Here is a 25,744-nt window from a genome sequence, read left to right on the forward strand (position 1 = left end):
AGAAAAAGGATCCTGGGGGCAGAATAAAGCATGCATCGAGCAGGTAATATAGCATCAATATCCATGTAAATTAAACAAAAACACACTGCGTTATTCAACAGTATATTAGACCACATCAACAACATTACTTGGATATTTCAATCAGGAAGGTCACATAGAGTATCATCATCCTTGATTCTCTTTGCTGGTCATTCCCCTGTTCTTCACTTGAGTTTGCACCAGATTCAATATAAGAGAATCGTTAGTTATTACTGAAATGAGATGAAATGAGAATATTGGGATGATGGATGTATCGAGTTATTAAAAATATATTTTTTAGTAAGATTAAATATATATTGACTGAACAATGATAAAATATCATATATCCATCCTTAATAGTTGTTTTTATTGAATATATGATCATCCAAATGTGTGTTTTATGTGTATAGTAAATATCTTTACCTCTTCGTTGTATTATTTTACGGTGATGAAACGTCTACAGTGAAACTTGACGGCCGGGAGACGAGTAAAAGAACGACTAGATAACCGTATCGAGCATCGGCAATCCTTATCCGATCCGAGACCGTCAATTTTGATCCAATAATTGTGTACCCAGACACCCGATCTCTAGATGGGTCGGATCAACATCACCCGCACTCGATCTCCATCCGTCCACACACCGTTATACCAGAAATTGAAGGTGCTAAAACCTCTTCGTCTCTGCGTCACCCCTTCCACCGTCACCGGAGGTTGCCTCTCCGCCACCAGCTCCTTCGACTGCGAGCAAGGAGAAACAACCGTCAAGGTTTTTCCTCTCTCTTTTGCTAGTTTTGTAGATTTCTTGAGGGAACCGAACCTGGGTCTTGATTTGCTGTGTTATTGCTGAATTAGACAAATCTTGACCTGTACGTCTGTTCTTTGTTGTTGATTTTGATTGCACTTTGTTGTTCGGGGATGCGTTTGGAACCCAAAAGCCGGATTCTTGGAACAATTTGCCTTCGGGACATGGGTTTTGGGAGATGAAACCCAAGAAAGAGATTTTTGAGAGAGAATCTGCCTCTCCTCTTAAGCTTGGGCTTTGGATTGGGTTCCAGTTGTTGTTTGCTTATTCTCTTCGGCTTTTTGGTTCTTTGTTGGTAGTAATTTGATTGAATTGAGTGGTAGATATCCATTTATTGTGATTCTATAGACTCTCCCATCCCCCTTTCTCCCTAGCCGCTTCCTGTAGGACTCACTCCCACCTCCAGCTACACATCAGCCAGTCCCCACCGGGTTGCTTTCTCTTGCTCTCTGGTGTACGACGTTGTGTGCTCTGTACTTAATCGTTATGTAAGGGAAAACGATTCCTCTTCTTTAATTTCTGGATGATTTATGTGTAGGGAAATGGGCGCAAAGGTAAAGAAGGCTTTGAAAAAGAAGCTGAAGAAGCCGAGTTCTTCTCACTTATCAATTTCTCGTCACACAAATGAATCTTCTGATTTCTTGGTCCGATTTTTATGTTTGTGGTCTATCCCTCCTTTTGTTGTAGCTTTGTTGGACATCTTGGTTTGACTAATTTGTTACTTTTAATTTACAGCCTTTAGAAGGAGGGCCAGGGAGGAAAATTACTCAGGAAGAAGATGAGCCTGTCAAAAATACTGCAACAGTACTGTACATCGGTCACATTCCTCATGGGTTTTACGAAGAACAAATGGAAGGTTAGGATCCTTTCTGCTCTACTAGAATTTTCTTTTAATGATTTAGATTGATATATATGCTGTTTAACCATGTTAGGATTTTTCAAGCAATTTGGAAAAATCAAGCATTTGAGGATTGCTTGTAACAGGAAGGTACATATTGTCCCTGTTGGTTGTTGTTTGATCAGTGAATTAATTTTGCATGTTTCTCTTTTTTATATCTATAACTAAAAGGTGGCTTACCATATGAGGCTCCCACCAATGTTGGTCTAGGAAGGGATAACGTACACAGTCCTATCCTTGCAAGTAAAGAGACTATTTATGTGCCTCGAATCTTGGTCGCCCATGTTGCATGGGATCAATTAATTTGTCATGCTAAATAAAATTGCTGTAGTTATACTTTTGATCTAAATACTTATAGCATCGTCTTATGTTCTTAAGAAATCTTCTTTGGCATTTTTAAATTGTTTTAAACTTTTGCATGATTGTCTTTTTGGGTTATGAAAACCTCTATTTTCAACTTTTCAATTTGACATTTTAGATTTATTTTATGGATAGCTTACTAAAATTCTGTTGGGCACTTTTTACGTTCTACTTAGTTAACACTCTTAATCCATTGGCTTAACCATCATGTGCTATGCTGTAGACAGGAAAATCTAAGCATTATGGATTCATTGAATTTGAAAACCCAGAGGTGATTTTCTTTCCTTGAAAATTGTTAAAATTCTCTCCATTTGCCAAGAAAGCTTTATGTTAATATTATGTAGTAAATGCTGATAATTGCAGGTTGCCAAAGTTGTGGCTGATGAGATTCATAATTATCTACTATTTGAACACAACCTTCAGATTCATCTTATCCCACCAGAGCGTGTTCATCCGAAGTTGTAAGCCTCTAGGTCAAATTGACAGTGTCTTTTCAACATGATAGGTTTATGCTAGAGGCAGTTTCCCCATATCGAGTCGCTTTTTTTTGTTCCTTCAACATTGTAATATACATTTGATCGGATCATTTTTCTATTGTGATATATTTCCCATTTGAAGAAAAGGGGAATATGCTGGTTAAAGCTAAATACAGAAATATGACAGATCGATCATTCACAAATGACTAGGAAATGGATCAGTGAATTGAATCTATTTTTTTATTTTGCAATTTAGAAGCAATCAATATTTTGTTCATGAGGATTTCTTCTTCTTCACCAGCATCTGTACTTGCCCCTTATCATATGGCTACTTCATAGATAAAGTTCTTGTTCATGTGTTCTGGTAACTGTTCCTTTTCCTGTGTTTTTTCTTGTTAGTTTTTTGTTATCAGAACATTTATAGATGTGATATCAGCTGATTGAGTTGGCACCAGAGTATAGGATCTATTATTGGTAGGGATACTATGAGAGTGAGACAGCTTAGATGTGGAAAAATAAGTTATCTTGCAGGTCTCTGACTATCCCATTTTCAGTAGTTTTGAACATAGTCAATATTTTGTTCTCTGCACCCCTTTTTTTAAAAGTTAATTTGTAGTCTTCACTGAAGACTACAAATTAACAAATGCTTGGTTAATAGGACACAGTATCAATGAATGTACATTTAGTGGTTAATAGGACACAGTATCTAAGACAGCTTAGATATGCTCAATCATATGCTTGGTTCCTACAACACAGCAGCATCAATGAATGTACATTTAGTGGCTTTACTAGGTAAAGGTTTATCTTGTTAATAGGACTATACATGAATCGGCAAAAAAATCAGCAAATGGATTTATCTGCATATGGTAGTTATGTTTAGAGAACTGATTTAATGTAATTCTAAAGAGAGAAATTTTCATTCCAAGTGTCCTTGTCTTTGAGATTGTTGAAGAGATGAGTGACATTGCATGGAAGTAAAACATGGCTGTATCCCTGTAATCAAAGCATCCTTTTCTTTTTATTGTATTTGGTACCTGCATTTGGACAAGTCTTTTGGGATAAATATTATGTTCTAACTATTCGTTTTTCTCATAATATTTTAATTTTTTGCTGCAGATGGAGAGGTGTAAATTGGAGATATAATCCATTAAATTGGACAAAAATTGCCAGAAAGCAGCATAACAAGGAGAGATTATGAAAGTAGTTATTCACTGATTTTCACCAAAACTCTAATCCAAATCTGAACTAATCAGAATGCCCTTTGGATGGGATCTGTCAAGATCATATTAATCAGCGGACAAAAGCTTTCATTGTTTTTGTGATTTTTTTTTTCCGGATATACCTTCAGGAAAGAACAGTTGAAGAACATGATTAAAGGGATTCTTAAACGAGATGAGAAGCGCCGGAATAGAATCAAGGCTGCTGGTGTTGAATATGAATGCCCAGATCTTGTAAGTGAAAGTGCCTATCTCTTTGAACTTGGTCGATTGAGTTCAATTTATGTTGTTTTCATAAGCAAAATAAAACGGATAAAATAAAGAAAAAAATTATTGATCTCTCTTTTTATTCCCTAGAATTGTGCATATTCAGTGCCCGTTAATTGCCATCTCAGTTACCTGAAACTATAGTTGTTTCGGATGCTTCTGGTAGAAGCTGCGCTATCACTTATCATTTGCAGGGTGAACCTCATTCAACCTTTCTTATTCCATATTGTTTGCTTTCGTGTTTCTTGTGGGTTTTGTAAGCATTCAGAGATGATAATTTACAGCTGACTTGGAGTTCATCTTCTGAGCTAAAGTCATCGACTAAACAAATTGCAAAAGTAGCTTTGCCAAGGAAACTTCATTTAATTTACCCAAGGGAATTCTTTCTTGCATTGTGGCCCAGTTGACGATAAGTGGCGATTATATTTCTACTTTAGGTCTAATGTATGGCCATTGTTACCCTGTAAGGTCCGAACTATCGAGGATCAGTTAAATGATTCTTTCCCACCAGAGTTATGATGATGGCAATATCACTGGTGAAACCAGAATAATAAATTTTATTTTTTGTTTGTTATTTATAATAAAGCTCTCTTATGTCTTCCTCTTCCTTTTATCATCACCCCACCAATTGCATGAACTGTTTTTTGGATATTCCAATGCCATCTTAAATGGTTTTTCCTCATTGTTGCAGCTGAAACCATGATATTTAATTTGGGCCATTATTAGGCTAGAATGATGTTTGTCAAAGTTGGATGTTATCTTGTTCAAAGTGTTAATGACACGATTAATTATGCTAGAATTCTTGTTCTTTCTTCCTTTATTTCCTTTTTCTATCCTACAGTTCAGCCTGCTGCCAAGAACTAGTTGACTTTAGTACTTGCGCCTGAATTATTGTGGTTTCCTTTTATTATTCTCTACAGGTCGGTCTCATTCAGCATGCTGCCAAGAAAATTAAGTTTGACGAAGAGGACTAGAAATTGATTTGTGGGGAGGCAATCCATATCATCCTACCAGAGAATGGTTTTAGAAATATTGGCCATGTTTGGAATTTGGCTATGAACATGTAGTTGTTGCTGCTTGCTAATCTCAAATTTTGGTCCTCAAGTGACAGAAGTGCTGCGAAGAAATGCAACTGAATTTTGGTCCTCACTCAGTCTTGATGTCATTTGTAAACCTGAGACAATGCCTGTGTTACAGCTTTCATCTGAACACAACAATATGTTTTAACTATGACATTAAGTATAAAAGCAAATCTTGCAGATAACCAGTTGCTACTTTATGATCATGGCCACAGCACGAATTTACATAGTGGATGTTGCCTGAAAGCTCTTGTTTTCTAGTTACAAACATGCCTACTCTCTTGTTCGTAGATTCTTTCAAGTAACTTGAACTGAAATCTCTGTCCAGCTAACATATGGTAACATTTTGTGGTTAGTCTGGCAAATTCTGATTTCATTGTACATATCACTGTTTGCTGATACCAAAATTGCAGTGTGTGGAAAGCTCAAGTGGTTGTCCAGCACAAAGTAATTGCTATAGAGCAGTAATCTTGAGGTATATATAAAGGTTCGCCGTATCGTATCGGCGTTTTGACTCGGTACGGTATGGTACCGGTATATTGGGTGATATTTCAGGACGTACGGAACGGTACACCCTAGTGTACCGAACAATTTTATACCTTTTTTTTTTTTTTTTTTTTTTTTTTTTTTTTTTTTTTTTTTTTTTTTTTTTTTTTTTTTTTCATACTGTAGCAATAGTATAGTACCGTAGCACTATAGCACTATAGCGGTATCAGGCGATCCACGTACAGATAACTTGTCGGATCGATACTACCACCCGGTGCGGGCGGTATGCTTCGACATGACAGACCTACTATATACTAAATATTTAATCTTTATCAATGGACATGATGGATATTACTAGGTTTATATATATATATATATATATATATATATATATATATATATATATATATATATATATATATATATATATATATATATATACTTCCAATAATATTTTATAGTTTTTAAATAATATTATAATTTTTGAAAATTTATATTTAAAAAAAATATTGAATAAGATTATGAACTCTTGATTTTTCATGAGTGAGTTTGGTATATCATCAATAAATTATATTGATATTTTACATATAAAAATATGTCAAATGAAGTTACGAATCTAAAGCCTGAGAAAATTTATCACATCATACTAGTATTTTAGGTATAAAATATATCGGATGATGATTCTTAATTTATGGGAGAAGTGTAGTGGATATATAACTTAAATATTTCAGAAAATAAAGAAAAGGTTTGATATTTGGAGGGATGCATATGTTATATTGAGTTTGAGAGGGGGCTAATATGCTACACATTTACTATATTGGCTTTTAGAAGGGCTAACATGTTATATTTCCACAATGCACACATCCCATTTGCTTTCCGTTGCTCTTATTAGCCCTCATTCCTCTTCTCGAGCGAAAAGGGTTTCCCCTTCCTCCGTCTCCTCCCCGGATTGCCGGAGAAGCGTCGAGTGATGGATTCCCGCTCCGATTCGACTGGGCCTGCCGTTGGATCCGCCCAATCCTCGCAGCATAGGTCCCCTCGTCCCTTGGAGAAGTTTCAGGTTGAAATCGTTGTATCAAAACCCAATATTTAATGGCATTCTTGGTCCACGCACCTGGTCTTCCGATTGGATTTCCCCGTGAAATTGATGCAAATTCGGCATATTTGGTTTGGTAATAATTATATGTAATCCGACATACATGGCTCATCTATTCGAGGGCGCAGGAAGTCGCCAATATGTCGAAGAAGTAGGCTTTTTTGAGATCGTCGTATGAGCATCTTCGTGAGAGACATAAGGAATTGACGGTCATAGTTGCTGTGATCGTACGCGGTTTATTAATTTGGCTGTGTTGCTTCCCTTCCTGTATCTTTCGACACCTTTATGTTGATAAGTTGCAAATCAGTAGAAGTAATTATATCAATAAGCAATCTTGGTCTTGCTGTATGACGTCGCTTGCCTCCATTATTTGTAACATACTAAGACTGTCAACATGATACCTAGTTTGGCATTTTTCAATTTGCAGATTACTTATTGTGTTGGTAGTATAAAATTATGATGACCGTGAAATTGTTTATTTTCTGTATGTGATTCCCTATTGTGTTTGTTGTTTCATCTTGACATACATCGCTCAGCTAGTTACTGCCCTTTTAAAAGCATTATTAATGTTTCACGCCCTATTTTACCCATATATTTGTTTCTTGATAATTGCAGGATCTTATGCTAAGGGTAAGGTCGCACTGGCAAGCTTATGAAGATGCCTTAGTTCATAACACAAAAGGTAACGGGATCAAATCAAAAGTTGCTTTTGCAAGTTTTAAAGCATGGAATATTAGAGTTTTATTCATTTGGAGGAGTGGTACATTCAGATGAGTTGCTGGTTGCATATGATCACCCACTTGAGGCATGTGGCGTTGTTGTTGTTGCTGGAATCCTTCTCTTACGAGGTACTGGATAACATTATTTTACTATGACATCAATTGTTAACTCATGGCTAAACTAAAATAACTTTTTTAGAACATTGCATATTCCTATCTTCTTGCCATCAAATGAGAATCCAATTCATAAGTGTGATTTAGTAATGCAATAAAGGAAGACGATCTGTATCTTTTATGATTTTTCTTCTACTGAACTTGAGAAGTGGTAGTTCTATAATAAATCATTACTCTAATTTTGAAATTATGTAGTTTTTAACGTGAAAGGTCTGACATATTATGATCATTTGTAAATACCATGATATTCATGAGATATTTAGATATTTTTCTCTTGGTCTTTAGGTATTACAAAATGTTATTTTTATTTGGATTTGCTCCATTTTTCTCTTCCTCCATTCTCTCTCTCTCTTCTCTCTCTCTCTCCATGTAACACATGTATTGATGAACATGACTATACACATGTACACCATCATTTCTGATTATTTAAATCTTTCTAAAAGACTTTGCATTTGCAGGGCCTAGAAGGTTCTTGTATCGTAAAACTTTAGGCCGTTTCAAAACTGAGGAGGTAAATGTTGACATTTTTTTTTGTGGATTAATGTTTGAAATTCATAAAAAAGTCATTGACATTCCATGCTTTGATTATGGTTGTACACTATCTATATGCTACAATTTTTTGAACTTTGGAATTGAACCTGTGCATCAACATGCCAGTAGCTTGACCATGTACTGTATCAATTTTGAAGGGAATATCATTATGCACTATAAGGAAATTTACATTAGGCTTTTAGTAGCTCTAGATTGTTGTTGTGGTGTTTATTTTACATTGGGAGTTTACCACATATGGTTTCCAAAAATAGGAGTTGAGGTATTATCTCACAACACTGCAATCAAGTATTGTAATAACAATGTTGTCTCCATAAAGAAATTTGTAGCTAATACGTACATTGTTGTTAATAGAATCCTTACAATATCTCTAAGAAACTAAAGTAATTTAAGGTTCCATATTTGATATGAAAACTGTAACTAATTTAAAGTGTCCAAGTTTTGTAGGAACAATTTTGTGTGTAGATGAGGAAAACTAATTTAAAGCAGTGATTTCAATAGGCGCTCGGGCGCTTGCCTAGGCGCTCGGGCGAGGCGAGGCGAGGCCCGAGCGCCTCGCTTCATGTCCAAGCGCCTCGCTTCAACGAGGCGTCGCCTAGGCGCTCGCCCGAGCCCAGGCGCCGGGCGCTTCGGGCGAGCGCCCGGGTTAAACCAGGCAACCGAACCAGTGTTTTACGTCTGGTTCGGTCTCCGGTGCTTTAGTTGGTTCAATCGAACCAACTAAATCACCGATAGGCTCCCTCTCATGATTTCCCCGACTTCCCCAACCCTAACGCTCGCGATTTTGCCGTCGAGATTTCTTCTCCGTTGTCGTTGCTCTCTGCTGCCGCTGCCACTATCGCTACTCGCCACTACCACAATCGTCGCTCATCGTTGTTTTCGCCGCTCGCAACTCCCACTCCCGCTGCCGCTCGTAGCTCCCGCTCACGCTATCACTCGCCGCTCCCGCTCCCGCTGTCGTTGCCTTAGCAGCCTCGATCTTCTCACACTCTTATCACTATACTGTTAAGAGTATATTAACAGTTAACTGTATACTAATAATAGTATTTTTATTTATTAGATTAATAATATATTATTTTGATTTTAATACTATAAATTTTTATTTATTTAAAATTATTATTAGGTTTCAGAATAAATGGCAAGTGTACAAAGCAACTCAATAGATTTGATGTAAAATTTTATTATTTTAATTTTTGAGACTTTTTATTAATATGACATTGTGATTTTGTATTCGATTTTCTTAATTTAATAGCATATTTTTTATTTAAATGATTATATTAATTATATTATATATTTTTATATTTTAGCGCCTCGTTTCGCTCGGGCGAGCGCCTAGCGCCTTGGGCGTTTTTGGACCTTGGCGCCTTTTGACGCCTAGCGCTTTTTAAATCACTGATTTAAAGTATCCAAGTACCGAGAGAGTGTAGCTGATTGATGTTTTAACTTTTTCTTCTAAATTTGATTAATTGGAGTGTTCTGACTTTACATTATTCTTGTATTAATCTTCCTCCAGATGAATCACAAACATTTAAACTTAAATTTGGATCGTTATATAAGAGTTTATGAGACCTATCTTCCATGATGCAACTACAATTTTTATCAAAATTTTGTTCTTTTTTTTTTCTCTTGCACCTTTAATTTCTAACATTCCTTTGTCCTCAACAAATTGCTTCTTGGTGAAATTTGTCCTAATTCCTATACATTTATTTCTTCTATGATTCTGTCTCCTCTGAACTTACAAGCATCTGTGCATCTGTGTGTTTTAACCAGGAACGACTAACTGACGCTGAATCATTTTTAAGAGAAATAAACGAATCTGTCACAAAATTGAAGAAAGAGAGCAAAAATTTACTTACAAAAGTTAGTTACGGTGAAGAGGACTTGCATCGTGGAAGGACTAAAATCAGGTTCTCTCTGAGTTATCCCCACTTTTAGTTGACTTGGTTTCATGGCATATTTTCTTGTACTTGTCTTTCTATTATTTTGCAGTGCCTCTTCAATAATCAATAGGCTGATTAAATAACATTTCTGCAGAGCCGCTGGACATGAAATCCAAAGGCTTAACAAATCCATCTATAAGATAGAATCTGAAGCAGCAGGTATATATTTTTTCTTGAAATGTTTTACTAACACAGATTTTACACTATAAATATCACTGCTTATAGATACCTTAATGCTCCTTGATCTGCCAACATTCATATTGCTAGCTGAAGAATGAGCAATGATAACATCAATGTATGGCCTTGAGTGAGATTTCTGTAGTAGGAATGCTTGCTTCACATTGACTTGAATCTCTTATCAAGATCATTTGAGGCTCAAAGACAATGTTGGCCATTGCACTCTGGAGCATTCTGGCACACCATTTGTTCCTTAGCAGACTCCTTTTGAGAATTCAGTTGATAAACTATGAGATTTGTGTTTCTAGCAAATCACATCTATTTTTCCTTTGATATTTTTTACTGTCAATGTGAGAGTTGGCTGTAACTTTTATTGAATTTAGTTTCTTCGACTGTAATTCTATATTTAATGAAGAATTACATGTCTAGATCTGATGGAGGAACTTCGGACAATTCCTGGGAGAACTGCACTAGAACTTCGTGCAGAGGCAAGTATATAGCCTTTTTCTTTTTCAGCAGTTCTGCATAGCTGAAATATGTTATACTTCAATTTTCCAATTTGCAGGTGGCTCCTATGACATCTAGTTTGAAAAATCAGAGGCTTGAACTGAATGAAAGAGTCACCAAAATATCAGAACTTGGGATTCGAGTTTGATAATAAAGTATTTTGGCCCTAGAGTGGAGATTTTTAAGATCCCTCCAACATGCAATAAAAAGTACTTATTCTTGCATCTACTTTTGCTAGAGAGTTTTTACCGGCTACGCTCATCGATTTCCCCTATTCACATATTGCTTGGAACACATCTTTTGTTACAAGTAAACTGGAAATCCTTAGGTCAGGACATTGTATTATTTAATGCAGCAATGAAGACAGTTAAAAAAGTGATTACAAAATACCTCAAATTCTCTCTCTAGTATCTTTGAATGATAAATATATGCCGATTGTGGCTTCTTGATAATTCAAATGTTGTAATCTGTGTCCTATAAGCTAGTCTTCCAAGTGGACACACTAGCTATTTCAGCTGGATGTGCTGGTCCAAGTTCAAGTTTGAGAACTCAGTTTTGGCATTTCCAGATATGCTTTACCCTTTGCTTTCAGTGACATGTAAGACTTTCCGATGGCATCTACACTTGCAATAAACATGCAAGTCAGACAATGGTATTTGTTTCCTATTTTCTGTATGACCTTCCAAATGATATTATCTTGATGAAGGACATCAATAAATCTTTGGGGTTGTTGATTCCAAATTATAATGTCTTGAAGGATTCGTGTTGACAAACTTGATTTGGAAAGTGAATTTGTGGATTCCAAAAATCAAATAATAAAAAATAAACTAAGCATGGTTAATGGTATAGTGTTTAACCAAGCAAAATTCACAATTTCACACATTTGAAAATGGTTTATAAATTGATAATTTGATGCAGAAATTTGTAGGAGTTGGAAGTAAATTAATATATATATATATATATATATATATATATATATATATATATATATATATATATATATTGCAATACTCTTCAAAAAAAATGCTCACATCTAGGAAAGTTAATGGCATAGTTATTTGGAAAATTATTTATATCTAAAAAAATAATGACTTCAAGAAATAACCAATAAATATAACCAATGGCATAATTACGAAATGGTCATAACCCATTATTCATCCATCCCAGATATATACAAGCGACCAAATATTCTTTTAAAAAATAGGAAATTCTTCTTAAATGTAAGTTTTTTATTGTAATATTATTAGGAAAAAAAACTACTGATATCTAAAAATAATAATGATCTCAAGAAATATTTACCATAAATGATAGAATTATATAAGGATCGATTATTCAACAAGATGAAAAGATCGATAAAAATATTATTTATAAAGTAAAAATAGGATAGTTAAAATGACAAAAAGACATCATTAGTCTTATTTGATAGTTAGATACCTTTATATTAAAAGAGAAAAAAGAACATTGAGATAGATATCTAAAGTTATTAAGAAAGATAAAAAAAATTATTTATGAATAATTATGGATCATTTCAATAAAAAATAAAATAAGATAAAAATCGTTTAAGATAGTATAAGCATATACTGAGGAAACCTTCAAATGTGATAGTTAAAAAAAGTAAAATAATTAATATTAGTGATATAATAAGAGTTAAATGATCTAAAAAGATTTTAATAAAAATTATAAATATTAATTTAAGTATTTTGAGTTTAATTAAATATATATATATATATATTATAAATCTTAATAATAAAAAATATTTATATAATTGACCTCAAATAGTTTAAACTTACGATTTTATTATTGTTGTTGTAATCATATATATGATTATTATACGATGATGTCGTTGATAGAACGGACATAATTGTAAAGAAATTGGGTTTATAGGGATGTTTCTCGAATTCTTTATTGGTTTAGGGGTATAAATGCAAAAGTAAACGAACCTGAATCGCTTTACTGCTGCAGTTTGGCAGAACGAGTTCGCTCGCTCGGCCGCTGCCCAAACCCTTATTCCTCTCCGGCAATCGAGCGAGGAGAAAGCCATGGCGGGGCGCGAGATCCTGATGCTCGAAGCGCCGCCGGACGCCTCCCGCCAGGGGTGGTCGGCGGGCCCGGACGCGGAGCTCGTGGACGCCCTGCCTTACATCGATGACGACTACGGCGATCCTAGGGTGAAGGGAGAGGTCGACCGGCTCGTGGAGGAGGAGATGCGGAGAAGCGGCAAGAAGCCCGCCGACTTCCTACGAGAGCTTCCGCCTCTCCCGAAACTTAGCTTCGAGGTACCACTCGACGCCGCCTTGGAGGCGGTTGTTTCGCTGTTATGAAGTCTGAATTTTACTGGAGATGTTAGTTTTTTTTTTCAGTGCTTTGCTAATTTCTTTTGAGGTATTGCATGAATAAGGAAGATTCTGTGCCTTTATATCGTAAGATCGTTAGCTTCTTCTTCTTCTTTGATTTCATGGATCTTGTTTGGCCATTAAATGATGAAAAGGAGAGGTTTTCAGGCGGGATGTTCTGGATAAATTATGATTATTTTTTCCGTGTATAGTTAAGAATGAGGGAGATCAACTTATTTATACAAATAATTTATATGTCCTAACAGCAAAAAAAAATAAGAATTATTCTTGTCCTTTGCCATCTATCGTTAGTGTTAGGGTTATCATTGAGGGAAGACAAGGTCAAGTTGGAACGACTGAAAACCTTGTTAGAAAACATGATCTGAATTGAGAGATCTTCATTTGTAAGGCTGGATTTTAGTACGGGTACTGTGGACCTCTCTACAAGAATACTTTGTTTTCTTGAATGAAGAGGATGCCTTAGTTTCTCTCTTAACCCTGCCACTGAGAGAAATGGATCCTTTCTATTCTTTGTTAAATTCCTGTAGGCTGTCGCCACAATATGTTGCAACATCCAACTCATACGATGTTATGCTCATCATGAATCATTTTATGTTGTTGCATGAATCATGTGTTGATGGATGTAATTTCGCTAAAAATATTTGTAAGACAATATTGAAGTTTCTCCAAAAAGAATAAAAAACAAAGCCCTTTAAATTTAAACAGTATAAAATCGGGAACTTATCTGCAATATGTTCTTGTTTCTAGTTGTTAATTGAAATGGTCATATTGTTTATGCAAGAAACTTTTTAAGGGGAAGAATCCACTGAAGTCATACCAGTTAAAGTTATATGCTATAAAGCTATTCTTAATGCCTGGAATCCATTTTGTGTGAGTGAGCATATCGCTGTTTTCATAACTTCTCAGAAAGCTGGCTTTTAATAGCTGGTTTAAAGGCTTCCTTGTTGGTTGTACAAATTTCCCATCAATTCTTAAGGCTCTTTTGCTTTAACACAACGTTTTTCATCTACATGTTTGTACAAAATAAATGAAGTATTTTAATCTGAAAATTGCTCTGCCTGCTACTGCAAATTTCGACACTGCTTAGTGGCAGCATACAGAATATGGATCACAGCTTCCTAAAGAGTTAATTTACTTATTAACATACTTTCAGAAAGGATCTCACACTCCTCATGTGCACTGTCAATATCACCTTGTGATTCTCTTGTTTCATTTTTTCCAGCAGTTTAAATGATTTTCCTTTGCTTTTTTCTTCATGTCGGTGAAAGTGAACATAGATTAGGAATTATCTGAGAAAGCTTAGTAAAATTGAATTTTAAATGTAAAATTAGTTTTGATTGTCATTTTTGCAGGATCACCCTATGCTTGCTAGAGAGTATGAACGTGTAAGAGCCGGCAAGCCTCCTGCAACTTTAGAGATGTCCCGCTATGGATTGGAACCTCCTCCAGCAAATAAGCGCAATGATGTTACTGCTTGGAGGTTGGCCCTAAGGAATGCACAAAGCCTTCTACAACATCAAGTTATAAGGCAAGTAGTTATTGAATAAAATGAACACTTGGTTTCTCTCTTGACAGTTCTTGCATTTGTACTGAGTTGTCATTTAACCACTTCCTATTTAGAATGGTTGGGACATGCAGTAAACTTCTATTATATGCAAAAGCAAACAATGTTTGATATGAAAGAGGAATAACTATCAGAATATGCTTCCTGTTGGTGAACTTATGTGCCATGGCTGATGAGTTAGCACGGCCTGGTCCCCGGGTCGATGTCGGGAGTCTTTGGTCGGCTGAGCTGGTTGCCGAGGTTGGTCGAGCCCTTGTGATGGGGTGTCGGCGTCGGGGTGTTGATCAATGTCTCTCGGTCTGGACGCCAGTTAGTGGCTCGTCGTCTGGACGCTGGTCGACGACTCCACGGTCGGAATGCTCGTGGCTCGAGGGTGGCCGCTTTCCTGCAAGAATGGCCTTCGTCGGGTGATTGGCGACTGTGGCCCCTCCGATGAGCAAGTCAGTGGTGGGTTGATCTGTTTTTTGCCTCCCCCCTGGGTCGGATGCCGGCCAGGGGTTTTTAAACTACTGTACGATGGTAGGTCGTACGCGGGTTTGGCGTGGTGATTGATCCTCGAGAGGTGAGATGGTACCTTCGTGTGGCCGCCGTCCCGGGGCGCGAGGAACGGTGCCATGCGGCGCCATCCCGGGCTTTCTGGGACGGGACGTACCGAGCAACGCCTTGGAACGGACTCTGGCTCAGCGCGTGGGGGTGCTCCTCTTGCTGACATGGCTGTAGCGTGGCATGGCGTCGATCGTGACGTGGCCTGGACCCAAAATATACCTTATCACTTCCATTATTTGAATGTTGTAAAGACAATGACATTTATGATGTGGCTATGTTGATACTATTAACTCGTATTATGGTTGGGACCATATGCCAATGATCGAAGTAGACCCCAAGGTTCAAACTGACCTTAAATAGTCACAATCACCCCTGAAATGGGAACGCATTGAACCATAAGAGACAGTTCGATAGCATGAACTTTGCAACTTGCAGCAATTACCAATAATTATAAGTTGAATAATTGTTGCAATGCCACAAATGATAAGCTTCAACTTTGATTGTTTGGTTACACGTTTAGGAATTGGAAATTGTAATTTCGTAGGACTTTTGTTATCTTTGAGAATGAGATGTGATACTTCACTAGTCCTACGTAAGCAAGTAATAGAAACAAGAATAACTTTTGTATCAACGATTTCAATAGGCGCTCGGGCACTCGCCTAGGTGCTCGGGCGAGGCGAGGCTCGAGCGCCTCGCTTCAAAGAGGCGCTACCTAGGTGCTCGCCCGAGCCCAGGCGTCGAGCGCTTCCTGCGAGTGCCCGGGTTAACCAGGCGACCGAACCAGTGTTTTACGTTTGGTTCGGTGTCCGGTGCTTCAGTTAGTTCGATTGAACCAACTAAAGTATCGATATCAGCCTCCCAACATTCCTCTCGTGACTTCCCCAACCCTAACCCTGCTCGCGATTCTACCGTTGACATTTCCTCTCTACTATCGCTGCCTCTCTCTGCTATTATTGCCTGTCTTTGTTGTCGCTACTCTCCGCTGCCGTTGCCACTGTCACTGCTCGTCGTCACTGCTGCCATTGTCACTATCGTCGCTCCAACTCTAGCTCCCGCTCCTGCTACCGCTGCTGCTTCTCTCAGTCAGCAGCCTCAATCTTACTCTTACACCGTTGTCGTTGCTAGCTGCTACCGCTATCGCTGCCGCTGCCACTATCGTCGCTCCCGTTGCCATTGCCACTACTATTACTCTTACTCCCTCTACTCACATTGACTCGATAGTATACTGTTAACAGTATATTAACAATATACTGTTAACTGTATACTAGTAACAATATTTTTTTATTTATTAGATTAATAATATATTATTTTGATTTTAATACTGTCAATTTTTATTTATTTGAAATTATTGTTATTGTTGTGAATTTTGAGATTTTTTGTTAATGTGATATTGTGATTCTGTAAGATTTTTTAATTTAATATCATATTTTTATTTAAATAATTATATTTATTAATTATTTTTTATATTTTTATATTTTAGCGTCTCATTTCGCTGGGGCAAGCACCCTTGGCGCCTTTGGCGTCTAACGCTTTTTAGATCATTGTTTTGTATAATATTCGAGAGCCTAGTACAAATTTGGCTCATGTTAATTTGCCTACTCAATACAAATTGTTAGGTTGCTTGGATTGTGAGAAGTATCAACAAACCATGATTTCCAGGATTACATTCTCAAAAAGTTGATACCCTTCATTAAGGGTGGTAAGACCACTGAGAATAAGGCATCAACAAGCTAATATGTAACCCAACTTTATTCCTTGGAAAGAATTATGGGGTGTGTGTTGCCTTGACAGAAGCATCAATGATTTGAGTAGAGAATCTATGTAACTATTATTACAAAAAAAAGTAATCTAGTACTTGTATTAAGAGTACCTTGTGACATGGATCAAAATGGCTAACCTATTTTATTGCTAGGAGGCCTTCATGTCTTGCATGTTAATCCATTCTTTATGTTTTTTCCTATGTGGGACTCCACAACTTATACTTTCATTCATGGTTCGCATTACTGGTCCATACTAGTATACCAACCAATTATCTGTACAGTGTGTATCGAGTTGTATCGAGCATACCGACATATAGTACATTGGGAATGTATTAATGTATTGCCCATATTGATCCTCTGTTGGACCGGTATGTACCACTCGTACTGAGCAGTAATCTTCGGTACATCAAACCTTGCTTTCACTACTCTCGAGGTTTACTTAACCCATAAGGTATTAGTCATCATGGGAAATCTATTCAACTTGTTTTATACCACTTATTATGATTTTGATGTACCTAGTAACGTAAATATTGTATGCACAAACCTTTTCCAAATGTTCCATAATCCTGAAGTTCGTCATATTAGTTATAGGCAAATCAAGTCCTATACAAGTGCATTAATTCTTTTCTTTTTTTCCCTTAATGATAGACTATTTAGGGAAGTTGCACATCAGGACCCTTGGTACATAAATTTGACTTATTTATAGTATTCCAATGAAAAGTCATGGTTGAATGGGAGATTGCATTACTTTTTGGTTGTCATCAGCTCAGAGAGAATAAATGAGGGCACATATGGCTGTGATCTCAGATTTCTTTGTAATTCAGTTTTTGAGAATGTTAAAAAAAAAAAAAAAAAGAATAGTTCTTTGGTTATTTCCTAGTTGGAAACTTATTTGAAAGCTATCTTGTCGGAATACTTAATACTTTTGCAACAAGACCTCTTGCTACCACTACTACTCTTTGCCTAATGCTTTTGCCACCAACCATCGCTGCCCACCAAGGATGTCTCATTGTTGCCTGTGTTTGCCCACTACCAATGTCACCGACCACCACCTCTACCAATACCCATTGTCTTCTGTAGTGCTATCGGGTGCCATTAATTATTGATCACTGTTCTTTGTGATTTCTGTCATCTTCTTGCTGAGAAGTGACATGGCTTCTGTTTGGCACACCCCACTTTGTCTCTTCCTCTGCTTCAATTAAGGACTGATGGTGTCCACAAGGAGTGAGTACAAGTTGGTAACAACGGGAGACATCTTAAAAAGTTCTTAATTTTATATTTATGAATTGAACTTTTGCATGATTGTTTTCAGAAACTGAAAACAGAAAACTGATTTGTAAAACATTTTCGTTTATTTAAAACCAAGAATACTGTATGTGAGATCACAGTCAAGAAAACCATAAACTTGTATGTTATAGTGATCCAATGCTTATGGCTTGGGTTAAACATTGTGACCCCAGTACATATTAGTCGGCCATTATGTTGAATGATGCGAGGATATTTGTTTTAATAATCTCTCATAAGAAATTATACAGTTCCCTGATGCTCTTTAAAAATAAATATATAAATAAATTGTTTATTGCATACAAATAATGTCTATGCAAGTGTTTTGTTTTGGCAAAATATGATGTATATATATGCATATTGCATTGATTTAACAATCTTTACGGTCCATAGATTCATTAAATCCTCCAATCTGAGATCCTCTGTGATTCGCTAATCAATCTTAAAGTAAACAGCATTTGGAGCGACATTCATGTGACATAAAATTAACGACATAGTTATCATGGTACATAAAAGGCATGATCATGGTTACCTGCTTTTTGTTGCACATTGCAGCCTCCTATTACTCAGTAACCCTTCTACCATTTTACCTTCTAAGATTCAGTTATGTTCAAACATGTGCAATTTATGTTGGGCAAACATGCCTCTAATTTTTATGTATTTTTATTAATTATAAGGATTGAGAATCTGGAAATGTTGTTGAACCATGGTGCTGAGGTCTGGAAGCATCAGAACAGAGAAATGGAGGCGTATTTATCCAGGTAATTATCTTCTAGTCTTTATCATCTTTGTGATTGATAATGAAATTAATTGTGATTTTGTTTCTCGATGTATTTTAAGATGTTCATAAAATTTAAGATATACACTTCTGTAGGTAGGATCTTTGTCCTATACCCACAACGAATGCATGAGTCAGTTTCTAAACTTTGACAGATAAGATCAGCCAGAGTAAGAAATTTGATGACAATAACATGACAAATCTATAAAAGGTTCAGTATCCTTCAGTTTTTATCGTCTGCAATGGGCGTGAAAATATCATTTAAGAAATAACAGTCCATCGATAACTTGGAGGATACAAAGATTGGTCTGAAAACTCATCATGGCCGGGAATCTTAAAGAATATGAGAGTCTTTGTAACTCGTAACCATATGATTATGCGGCATTCTAGAGTGTGGTAATGTTGGAAAACTAAACTATTGATGTGTAATGAGGTTAAGATTTAAAATATGTTGGCGACAACCCATAGAGAACAAAGTCTCTGCATCATCTTTTGTTAAGAACTAAACATAAGGGACTCCTGTCCTGATTGCCTAGAAGTTCATCGGGTTGTTAGAAATGGATCAGCTATGGGGTTGCTTAGTTTTCTTTGTTTTTCTTCATGTTTAGTTTAGTGAGGCCCCTTGGTCACAATATTCATGAATTGCGTGGGTTTCTAAATGTAAAATTATGTGTTAATTCTTTTAAACAGATTTGACTCCGTATATCTTCAGTTTGCTTGTACATGAAATTCTTCATCGCAGCTAACTGAATCTTTCTTCAGATTAGAAGCTACGGCAAGGGAGTATGACAAACTGATAGAAGCGGTAAATCGTGATAGGAAGTTCCAACAGGTAAATGTTTTTTTTTTTCCCCTTCTTCTGAGTCTTTATCGGTGTCACTACTTGTATGATGATTTGTCCATGCATATGCTTTACGCTACGACTAAGACATGCTTGTTGTGATCAGCAAAATACAGGTGGGCAACTTAATATGCTGAATGCACAGTGGAGGGAATTGTGTCAGAAGAACATCGAAATCCAGGCTGCATGTGCAGATCTGCAGAATCATATCGACCAAATCAAGCTAGAGGCAAAAGAGAGGTAACCCTTCTTAAATAAACTCTATTTGTCCTGCATCCCTTGATGTCTCTGATTAGTTTTAGCTAACAGTGGCTTAGATCTGGATATGAAAATGGAAAACTAGCTTGCTGACGTAAGGTACTTTTTGACTTTGTAAGTTGATTTTGTAATGTGCATCAACATTTAGTCAAAGCCTACATTTGCCTTTGAACTGAAGCCAAAAGAAAAAGGAGAGTAATACTTGTGTGCAATTTTTTCTGCAATTGCTGTGCAGGAGGAAGATAGGAGGGGTAAGTCCAAATTTTGCAGACACAAGTATTAAGAGCATGATTGAGTGCAGTCTGCCTACTAATCAATCCTGCAACAAGGTCATTTCTTAAAACCAAAGTTCCACATATGGACTTGGGGGGTTTCTCAAGTTGCATGTCCATTTCCTAATCCTGAAATTTATTCGGTTGTCTTGTATCAAAAATTCTGGACTTCCAAAATATGTTTATGTTTTGCCAGCAAATAGGCTAATGGGACTGCCTGCCATTTTCCATCTTCGCTGTGATTCTTTGCTCGGAAGATATCTTTGATGCATGCATTTTATCGAAAGCCTGTGGACTGACTGACTAATATATATATTATCGAAAGCTTTGATGCATTTTATCGATAGCTTCTTTTAAAATTGTCAGGCATTTGTGATCGACTAATATATTAAATTAATCAAAAAAAATCTTCATGTCTTTTATTATTATTATTATTCGACTGATCTCCAAACGTACGGTGGGATCACTTCAAAAATGAATCTGCCTCTGATCTTTGGGAAGATTTCTTTTTCTTCCCCACGATTTTGACTTGAGAAGGAATTATCTGTGTTATTACGAGACTAGACTCGGTTATGCACGAACAATCACGTTTTATTTCGCTCTAAAAACTGATATTGGCACATTTGCTCGTTCTTATCATCAGATACATCAACTAAACCCAAACCAATATTTGATTTGGACCTTTATATGAGATATCATTTGGCTCATAAGGTTTCGATACTGCATGACACTTTTGTGTTTTCACTCAAAAATAAATTTTCATTGCATTAAATAACACACATAATTGATGACGTTTTCTATCCAAATTTTTTAGCAGATAAAACAAACTCTATGAACTAAAAGACGGCACAATCTCTATTGAAAATGGTGAAAGCAAATTCCAGGTCAAAGAAAGGTGTTTCTAACAAGAGTTTCATCCACAAAAATCCAATTCAACAAAGCAAATGGAAAATTTTTTTAATTGCACGAGACAGGAATAACAAAGAGAGAACCCATCCAAGCGGAACATTAACCGTCATTGTGTCCCTCCCTCTAATGTGCTGATGCCGTGAACGATGCACACTGCTGCTTTTGAGCGACCCCCCCATGCTTTGTTTACTGTCGAAATAATTTGAAGTCAGCACACATTGTTGACTTCTTTTCATGGAAAGGAGATTTCTCATTTGCAAGAGGAAAATATAGAAGGCTTCCTATGGCAAGAAACTTAGGAACGCTTTATGTTGACAATTAATATTGTCGGTGCTTACATACACACATGCTCATCAACGAACTAAGAAAAGGTAGTAGTAGTAGTCATTACCTTGCTGGCGATGTTGCTGGAGAGCCAATCAAGCCCCTCGTACAAACCCTCACCAGATGTAGCACAAGTGCTCTGTATGTACCTGAGCATAGTAATCGCAAGAAACCAGTCATGAGCGTTGGAGGCCTTAAATATATCAAATCAATTGTCTATCAGATCTACCGAAAGAGCATAGAAAATCTTCGTGGGACGGTAATATCTGAATACACAGTTCAATATGTCAAATTAAGAAAGAAAACTAGCAACTATTTTATTTACGTTTGATCGACTTGGTTTTCTTCCAAATAATCAAGACACCATTTTAAACAAGCATACGCTCAACTGATCTCCTCATTATATATACCACCTTAGTTACCATCAATAGATTCCACCACACCTGCTATGAACTAGTTTCAAGGAACAGATTGTAATTTACTTTTTACTATGGCAGGTAATGAGCTAAAACCATTAGCTTATCAAGTGATAAATATATTACCAGTGTCGCTGACGCAAGGAATGCAGACCAAGCTTATCAGTGATTTCAGCAGCATTCATTGCATTTGGAAGGTCTTGTTTGTTCGCAAACACAAGCAAGACAGCATCCCGTAGCTCATCCTAGCAGTACCAGAACAGTTATCAAGAACAACAATGAAACTGTAAATGATGGTAGTATAATGATGCTTTCTTATAATAATAAAGTAGACAGTTGAAATGCTTTAAATGTCACACTTACTAAATGTTTGATGAAAGGGTTCCAGATGCCATTTAAACACAAAAAGTTGATATCACCAAAAATGCTTTAAATTTCACATTTACTAAACAATCGATGAAAGGATTCCAAATGTCATTTAAATACAAAAAGTTGATACCACCAAACTTCACACTAGGCATTACGATCCAATAATACTATCTGATTGTATCAAAACCATGAACATGATGTTAGAACAGATGTTCCATGACAACAACAACATCATGTGTTCATGTATCAATCTCTGAATTAGCACGAGCAAGATAAATTATAAGTTAAAAATGTGATTGTAAGCACAATATATTGTGGTCGAAATATTCACTGTGTCCTGTTTCAATGGAGGCCTGACCAACACATTTTTCAGTTGCAGTGGGTAAGTTTTCCAAATTTTGTTTTTGGAAATATTTTAAATTCATAACAATCAATAAAATTAGATAATTTGAGAAAAATAAGAAGGTTAAGGAGGAAAAAGAAAAAGAAAGGGGGCTTCACGACTTGAAATAATACAAGATGCAATTACATGACCTCCTAAAATCAAAGAGAATAAATAAAGCAATCAGAAATTCAACTTTCATTAGCAAAAAAAATATAAATGTAAATATAAGTATTCAAAATTAGTACCATAGAAAAAAAGATGAAAAAATTAGTATATAGGAGATCAAGAAGAAAATTACAGAGAAATGTCATGTCTTGTATGTGAAACCTATTTAGCTTATGCTAAAAGGAAGCCTCTCCATCCATTGTAGAATACAAGGTGAAGGAATCAGGTGGGCTCACATTCAATGATTGAATCAGTTGCTTAAAAGATTCATCTGATATTTCTTTTAATCTGATGAACCTTTTTTCCTCCAATTCTAATCCATTTTTGTTACCTCCAGGATAATGAAACAAGATTGTTAAACATATATATATATATATATATATATATATATATATATATATATATATATATATATATTTGGATCAAGTTTTGAATCGAAGGAAATTATATGAGAAATATAATTACATTAAATTTAATAAGTTAATAACACCACCACCAAATTGGTTATATGTAGAATCACAGTCTCTTTATCCAAAACGTGCAAGATAAGTTTCATGGAAGTGTATGAACAAGGAAGTTGAGGACACGAAAGTTAGCTTCATTTCTGAGAATAATTTGTCAAAATTTATTGGATGGAATCTCCTAGAGCCATATGGTAAACCTAAATTGTAAAGAATTACATGTTCTTGCTGCCAAGTAGACAATGTATTTCTACCCCAACTAGACTTTCCAGGAGCACCTATGCAAGAATGAAGTTGACATTAAATCTTTTGATAGATAAGTATTATCGTTAAAAGAGGTTACCTCATTTAACATCCTGTGGAGCTCATCCCTTGCCTCAACAATACGATCTCGATCATTGCTGTCAACAACAAAGATAAGGCCTTGCGTATTCTGAAAGTAATGCCTCCACAGAGGTCTGATCTGTTCTTGCAAACAAGATCACCATTACACAAGCAGTGAGAAACACGGCAAACTAGTTAAACAACCAACAGACTCATCAACTCTTACGATCCATTCACATAGTTGCATGGATAATGAAAAGTTGTCTAACATAATTACAGCAGTACCTTGTCCTGACCACCAACATCCCACACGGTGAAGCTAATGTTTTTGTACTCGACAGTTTCCACATTGAATCCTGCAATAAATTCCACCATAATTACACTACAATGACATGATTTTCAAGACACAAGCATATACATTTCATCCACTACAAACACCAATAATTACTTAAATTATTCATCTTTCTTAAGTATAAAAAACAAGTTTCCACATTGGTAGGGTAAAAGTCTTCATACCGCTAAATCACCCTGATCCTCCACATTAATCATGATCACTGGAAGCCTTAGGGTTATTGGAAGCATTGCCATACTTTAAAGAGAAAGAGAAGTAAAACATTAAAATAACGAGATATTCCACATCCATTTCCTACAGTTCGCCTAATTGAACAAAGAACTTTTGTCTTGGAACTGTTAAAACAAATGTCAAAATCAAATTGTATGTTTCAGCCTGGTAATAGATAAACGAATAAATAGAAGATCCATAGAAAACGTAAAAATCAGCAGTGCCTTTTCTAGGTGCCAATCCCCTCACGGAGAGAATGTGCCACTACGGTTTGTTCAATCGATTCTTCGTGTAGGCCTTTCTCGAAAAGAAAGCTCATTTCGAAGGGAGCGATAAGAAAACGCTATCATGAGTTCGTGTTAGAGATCTCTGCCCACACGCCCACCAATTAAATCTTTCTACATCACGAACTCACCCAAATAGGTAAATTAATGCATGATATCTATTTAAATAGAGGAGCCAATTCAAACAAATCGAGCAGAACAAACAAGAAACATCAGGTTTCAGGATATCAACGTCGAGAAGAGGAAAGCTCGTTTAAGAACACGAACAACACTCACCAATGGTGGGAATGGTGGTGACGATCTCTCCGAGCTTTAGCTTGTAGAGGATGGTCGTCTTACCGGCGGCATCAAGCCCTACCATCAGGATCCTCATCTCTTTCTTCGCAAACAGGCGGCTGAACAGCTTCGCGAAGCTGAGCCCCATCGTTCCCTTTCGCTACAACAAGAATCACACGGACGGATCAAAGATCTAACACAAAATTCCGCCGATCTAAAGCAGAAACAAACATGACCCCGATCAGAAACCGACAAAAAGAGAGAACAAGATCGCCGATCTCCGTGATCTAAAACAACGGCATGCGATATAAAGCAACGACAAACGGAACTCCAAGACCGAGGAGAAGTCGTGGAGAGGAGGAGGAGGAGGAGGAGGAGGAGGAATGGATTAACCTCGAGATCGTGAAGGCGTCGAGAGCCGAATCGGGGCGCGAGACTGCTCTGCTTCTTCGCCTCTTGCGGACGGAAAGAGAAGGCGGACCCGAAAAGGAATTAATAAGAGGAAATAAGAAAATTTCGGTTCCGCAGGGAGACGAAGTCAACTAACGTCACGTGGCTGCCAGCTGATGCTTGTTACAGCAGTAGGTATAACGCTTTTGAGGTTTGTAACAGTCCGATATATACACATATATAATATAATTGACGCTGATATAACAGTTGTAACTTAGTATATCGGTCCACTGTGATGGATGACCGATATCTTATTCCTAGTTATGCTACTACATCTTAATCATATCACTAACCTTGCATAAAGGAATAAAAGAAATAATCTAATTTACAATTTATCCTTTTAAATATGAGTTTAGCATATCTATCAATAAAAAAAGAAAGCTTCAAATTATATATA

At 36.5% G+C, this 25,744-nt stretch overlaps 4 protein-coding genes across 11 annotated transcripts; 3 read left to right on the forward strand and 1 right to left on the reverse strand.

Moving 5' to 3' along the window:
* The first annotated feature begins 465 nt into the window (after window positions 1–465).
* On the forward strand, window positions 466–5,302 carry LOC135607838 (uncharacterized RNA-binding protein C1827.05c-like). 5 transcript variants are annotated; one of them, XM_065099972.1, is made up of 8 exons: window positions 645–784; window positions 1,359–1,464; window positions 1,556–1,676; window positions 1,753–1,808; window positions 2,302–2,349; window positions 2,442–2,539; window positions 3,671–4,005; window positions 4,959–5,302. In XM_065099972.1, exons 2-7 carry the CDS (start codon window positions 1,363–1,365, stop codon window positions 3,750–3,752), a joined length of 507 nt encoding a protein of 168 aa, XP_064956044.1. In that variant the 5' UTR covers window positions 645–784; window positions 1,359–1,362; the 3' UTR covers window positions 3,753–4,005; window positions 4,959–5,302. The 5 variants fall into 5 exon arrangements, with proteins under 5 accessions (XP_064956043.1, XP_064956045.1, XP_064956046.1 ...); XM_065099971.1 differs by lacking the exon at window positions 1,359–1,464 and having other exon boundaries at window positions 466–784; window positions 2,306–2,349; window positions 2,442–2,551; XM_065099973.1 differs by lacking the exon at window positions 1,359–1,464 and having other exon boundaries at window positions 504–784; window positions 2,306–2,349.
* Window positions 5,303–6,461: 1,159 nt separating this feature from the next.
* Window positions 6,462–11,217, forward strand: LOC135607839 (RGS1-HXK1-interacting protein 1-like). The gene is made up of 8 exons (XM_065099975.1): window positions 6,462–6,663; window positions 7,315–7,381; window positions 7,470–7,547; window positions 8,051–8,103; window positions 9,912–10,048; window positions 10,176–10,240; window positions 10,688–10,746; window positions 10,824–11,217. Exons 1-8 carry the CDS (start codon window positions 6,574–6,576, stop codon window positions 10,911–10,913), a joined length of 639 nt encoding a protein of 212 aa, XP_064956047.1. The 5' UTR covers window positions 6,462–6,573; the 3' UTR covers window positions 10,914–11,217.
* A 1,503-nt stretch (window positions 11,218–12,720) lies between these two features.
* LOC135607840 (pre-mRNA-splicing factor SPF27 homolog) lies at window positions 12,721–20,652 on the forward strand. 3 transcript variants are annotated; one of them, XM_065099978.1, is made up of 7 exons: window positions 12,722–13,041; window positions 14,472–14,647; window positions 18,951–19,034; window positions 19,814–19,883; window positions 19,999–20,132; window positions 20,202–20,264; window positions 20,386–20,652. In XM_065099978.1, the coding sequence occupies exons 1-6, from the start codon at window positions 12,805–12,807 to the stop codon at window positions 20,233–20,235; spliced, it is 735 nt and encodes a 244-aa protein (XP_064956050.1). In that variant the 5' UTR covers window positions 12,722–12,804; the 3' UTR covers window positions 20,236–20,264; window positions 20,386–20,652. The 3 variants fall into 3 exon arrangements, with proteins under 3 accessions (XP_064956048.1, XP_064956050.1, XP_064956049.1); XM_065099977.1 differs by having other exon boundaries at window positions 12,724–13,041; window positions 20,202–20,249; XM_065099976.1 differs by lacking the exon at window positions 20,202–20,264 and having other exon boundaries at window positions 12,721–13,041.
* Window positions 20,653–21,353: 701 nt separating this feature from the next.
* LOC135607843 (ADP-ribosylation factor 2-B-like) lies at window positions 21,354–25,423 on the reverse strand. 2 transcript variants are annotated; one of them, XM_065099981.1, is made up of 7 exons: window positions 25,291–25,423; window positions 24,898–25,057; window positions 24,061–24,131; window positions 23,795–23,914; window positions 22,198–22,316; window positions 21,723–21,804; window positions 21,354–21,520 (listed from the first exon to the last, which is right to left on the reverse strand). In XM_065099981.1, the coding sequence occupies exons 2-7, from the start codon at window positions 25,043–25,045 to the stop codon at window positions 21,518–21,520; spliced, it is 543 nt and encodes a 180-aa protein (XP_064956053.1). In that variant the 5' UTR covers window positions 25,046–25,057; window positions 25,291–25,423; the 3' UTR covers window positions 21,354–21,517. The 2 variants fall into 2 exon arrangements, with proteins under 2 accessions (XP_064956053.1, XP_064956054.1); XM_065099982.1 differs by lacking the exon at window positions 25,291–25,423 and adding an exon at window positions 25,151–25,271.
* Between the last annotated feature and the right edge of the window lie 321 nt (window positions 25,424–25,744).

The sequence above is a fragment of the Musa acuminata genome, chromosome BXJ2-3 (genome assembly GCF_036884655.1).
Source record: "Musa acuminata AAA Group cultivar baxijiao chromosome BXJ2-3, Cavendish_Baxijiao_AAA, whole genome shotgun sequence".
NCBI lineage: Eukaryota > Viridiplantae > Streptophyta > Magnoliopsida > Zingiberales > Musaceae > Musa > Musa acuminata.

Bases quoted from the DNA above. Each gene is read 5' to 3' on its own strand.
- LOC135607838 (XM_065099970.1), top strand. From the start codon at position 611: ATGGGTCGGATCAACATCACCCGCACTCGATCTCCATCCGTCCACACA. The intron at 1,677-1,752 runs GTTAGGATCCTT...TAACCATGTTAG, and splicing joins TTACGAAGAACAAATGGAAG to GATTTTTCAAGCAATTTGGA. The intron at 2,350-2,441 runs GTGATTTTCTTT...TGATAATTGCAG, and splicing joins TTGAATTTGAAAACCCAGAG to GTTGCCAAAGTTGTGGCTGA.
- LOC135607839 (XM_065099975.1), top strand. From the start codon at position 6,574: ATGGATTCCCGCTCCGATTCGACTGGGCCTGCCGTTGGATCCGCCCAA. The intron at 6,664-7,314 runs GTTGAAATCGTT...TGATAATTGCAG, and splicing joins GTCCCTTGGAGAAGTTTCAG to GATCTTATGCTAAGGGTAAG. The intron at 10,747-10,823 runs GCAAGTATATAG...TCCAATTTGCAG, and splicing joins CACTAGAACTTCGTGCAGAG to GTGGCTCCTATGACATCTAG.
- LOC135607840 (XM_065099976.1), top strand. From the start codon at position 12,805: ATGGCGGGGCGCGAGATCCTGATGCTCGAAGCGCCGCCGGACGCCTCC. The intron at 19,035-19,813 runs GTAATTATCTTC...ATCTTTCTTCAG, and splicing joins ATGGAGGCGTATTTATCCAG to ATTAGAAGCTACGGCAAGGG. The intron at 20,133-20,385 runs GTAACCCTTCTT...ATTGCTGTGCAG, and splicing joins AAGCTAGAGGCAAAAGAGAG to GAGGAAGATAGGAGGGGTAA.
- LOC135607843 (XM_065099981.1), bottom strand. From the start codon at position 25,045: ATGGGGCTCAGCTTCGCGAAGCTGTTCAGCCGCCTGTTTGCGAAGAAA. The intron at 24,132-24,897 runs GTGAGTGTTGTT...AATTTATTGCAG, and splicing joins CACCACCATTCCCACCATTG to GATTCAATGTGGAAACTGTC. The intron at 21,805-22,197 runs GTAATATATTTA...TACTATGCTCAG, and splicing joins TCCTTGCGTCAGCGACACTG to GTACATACAGAGCACTTGTG.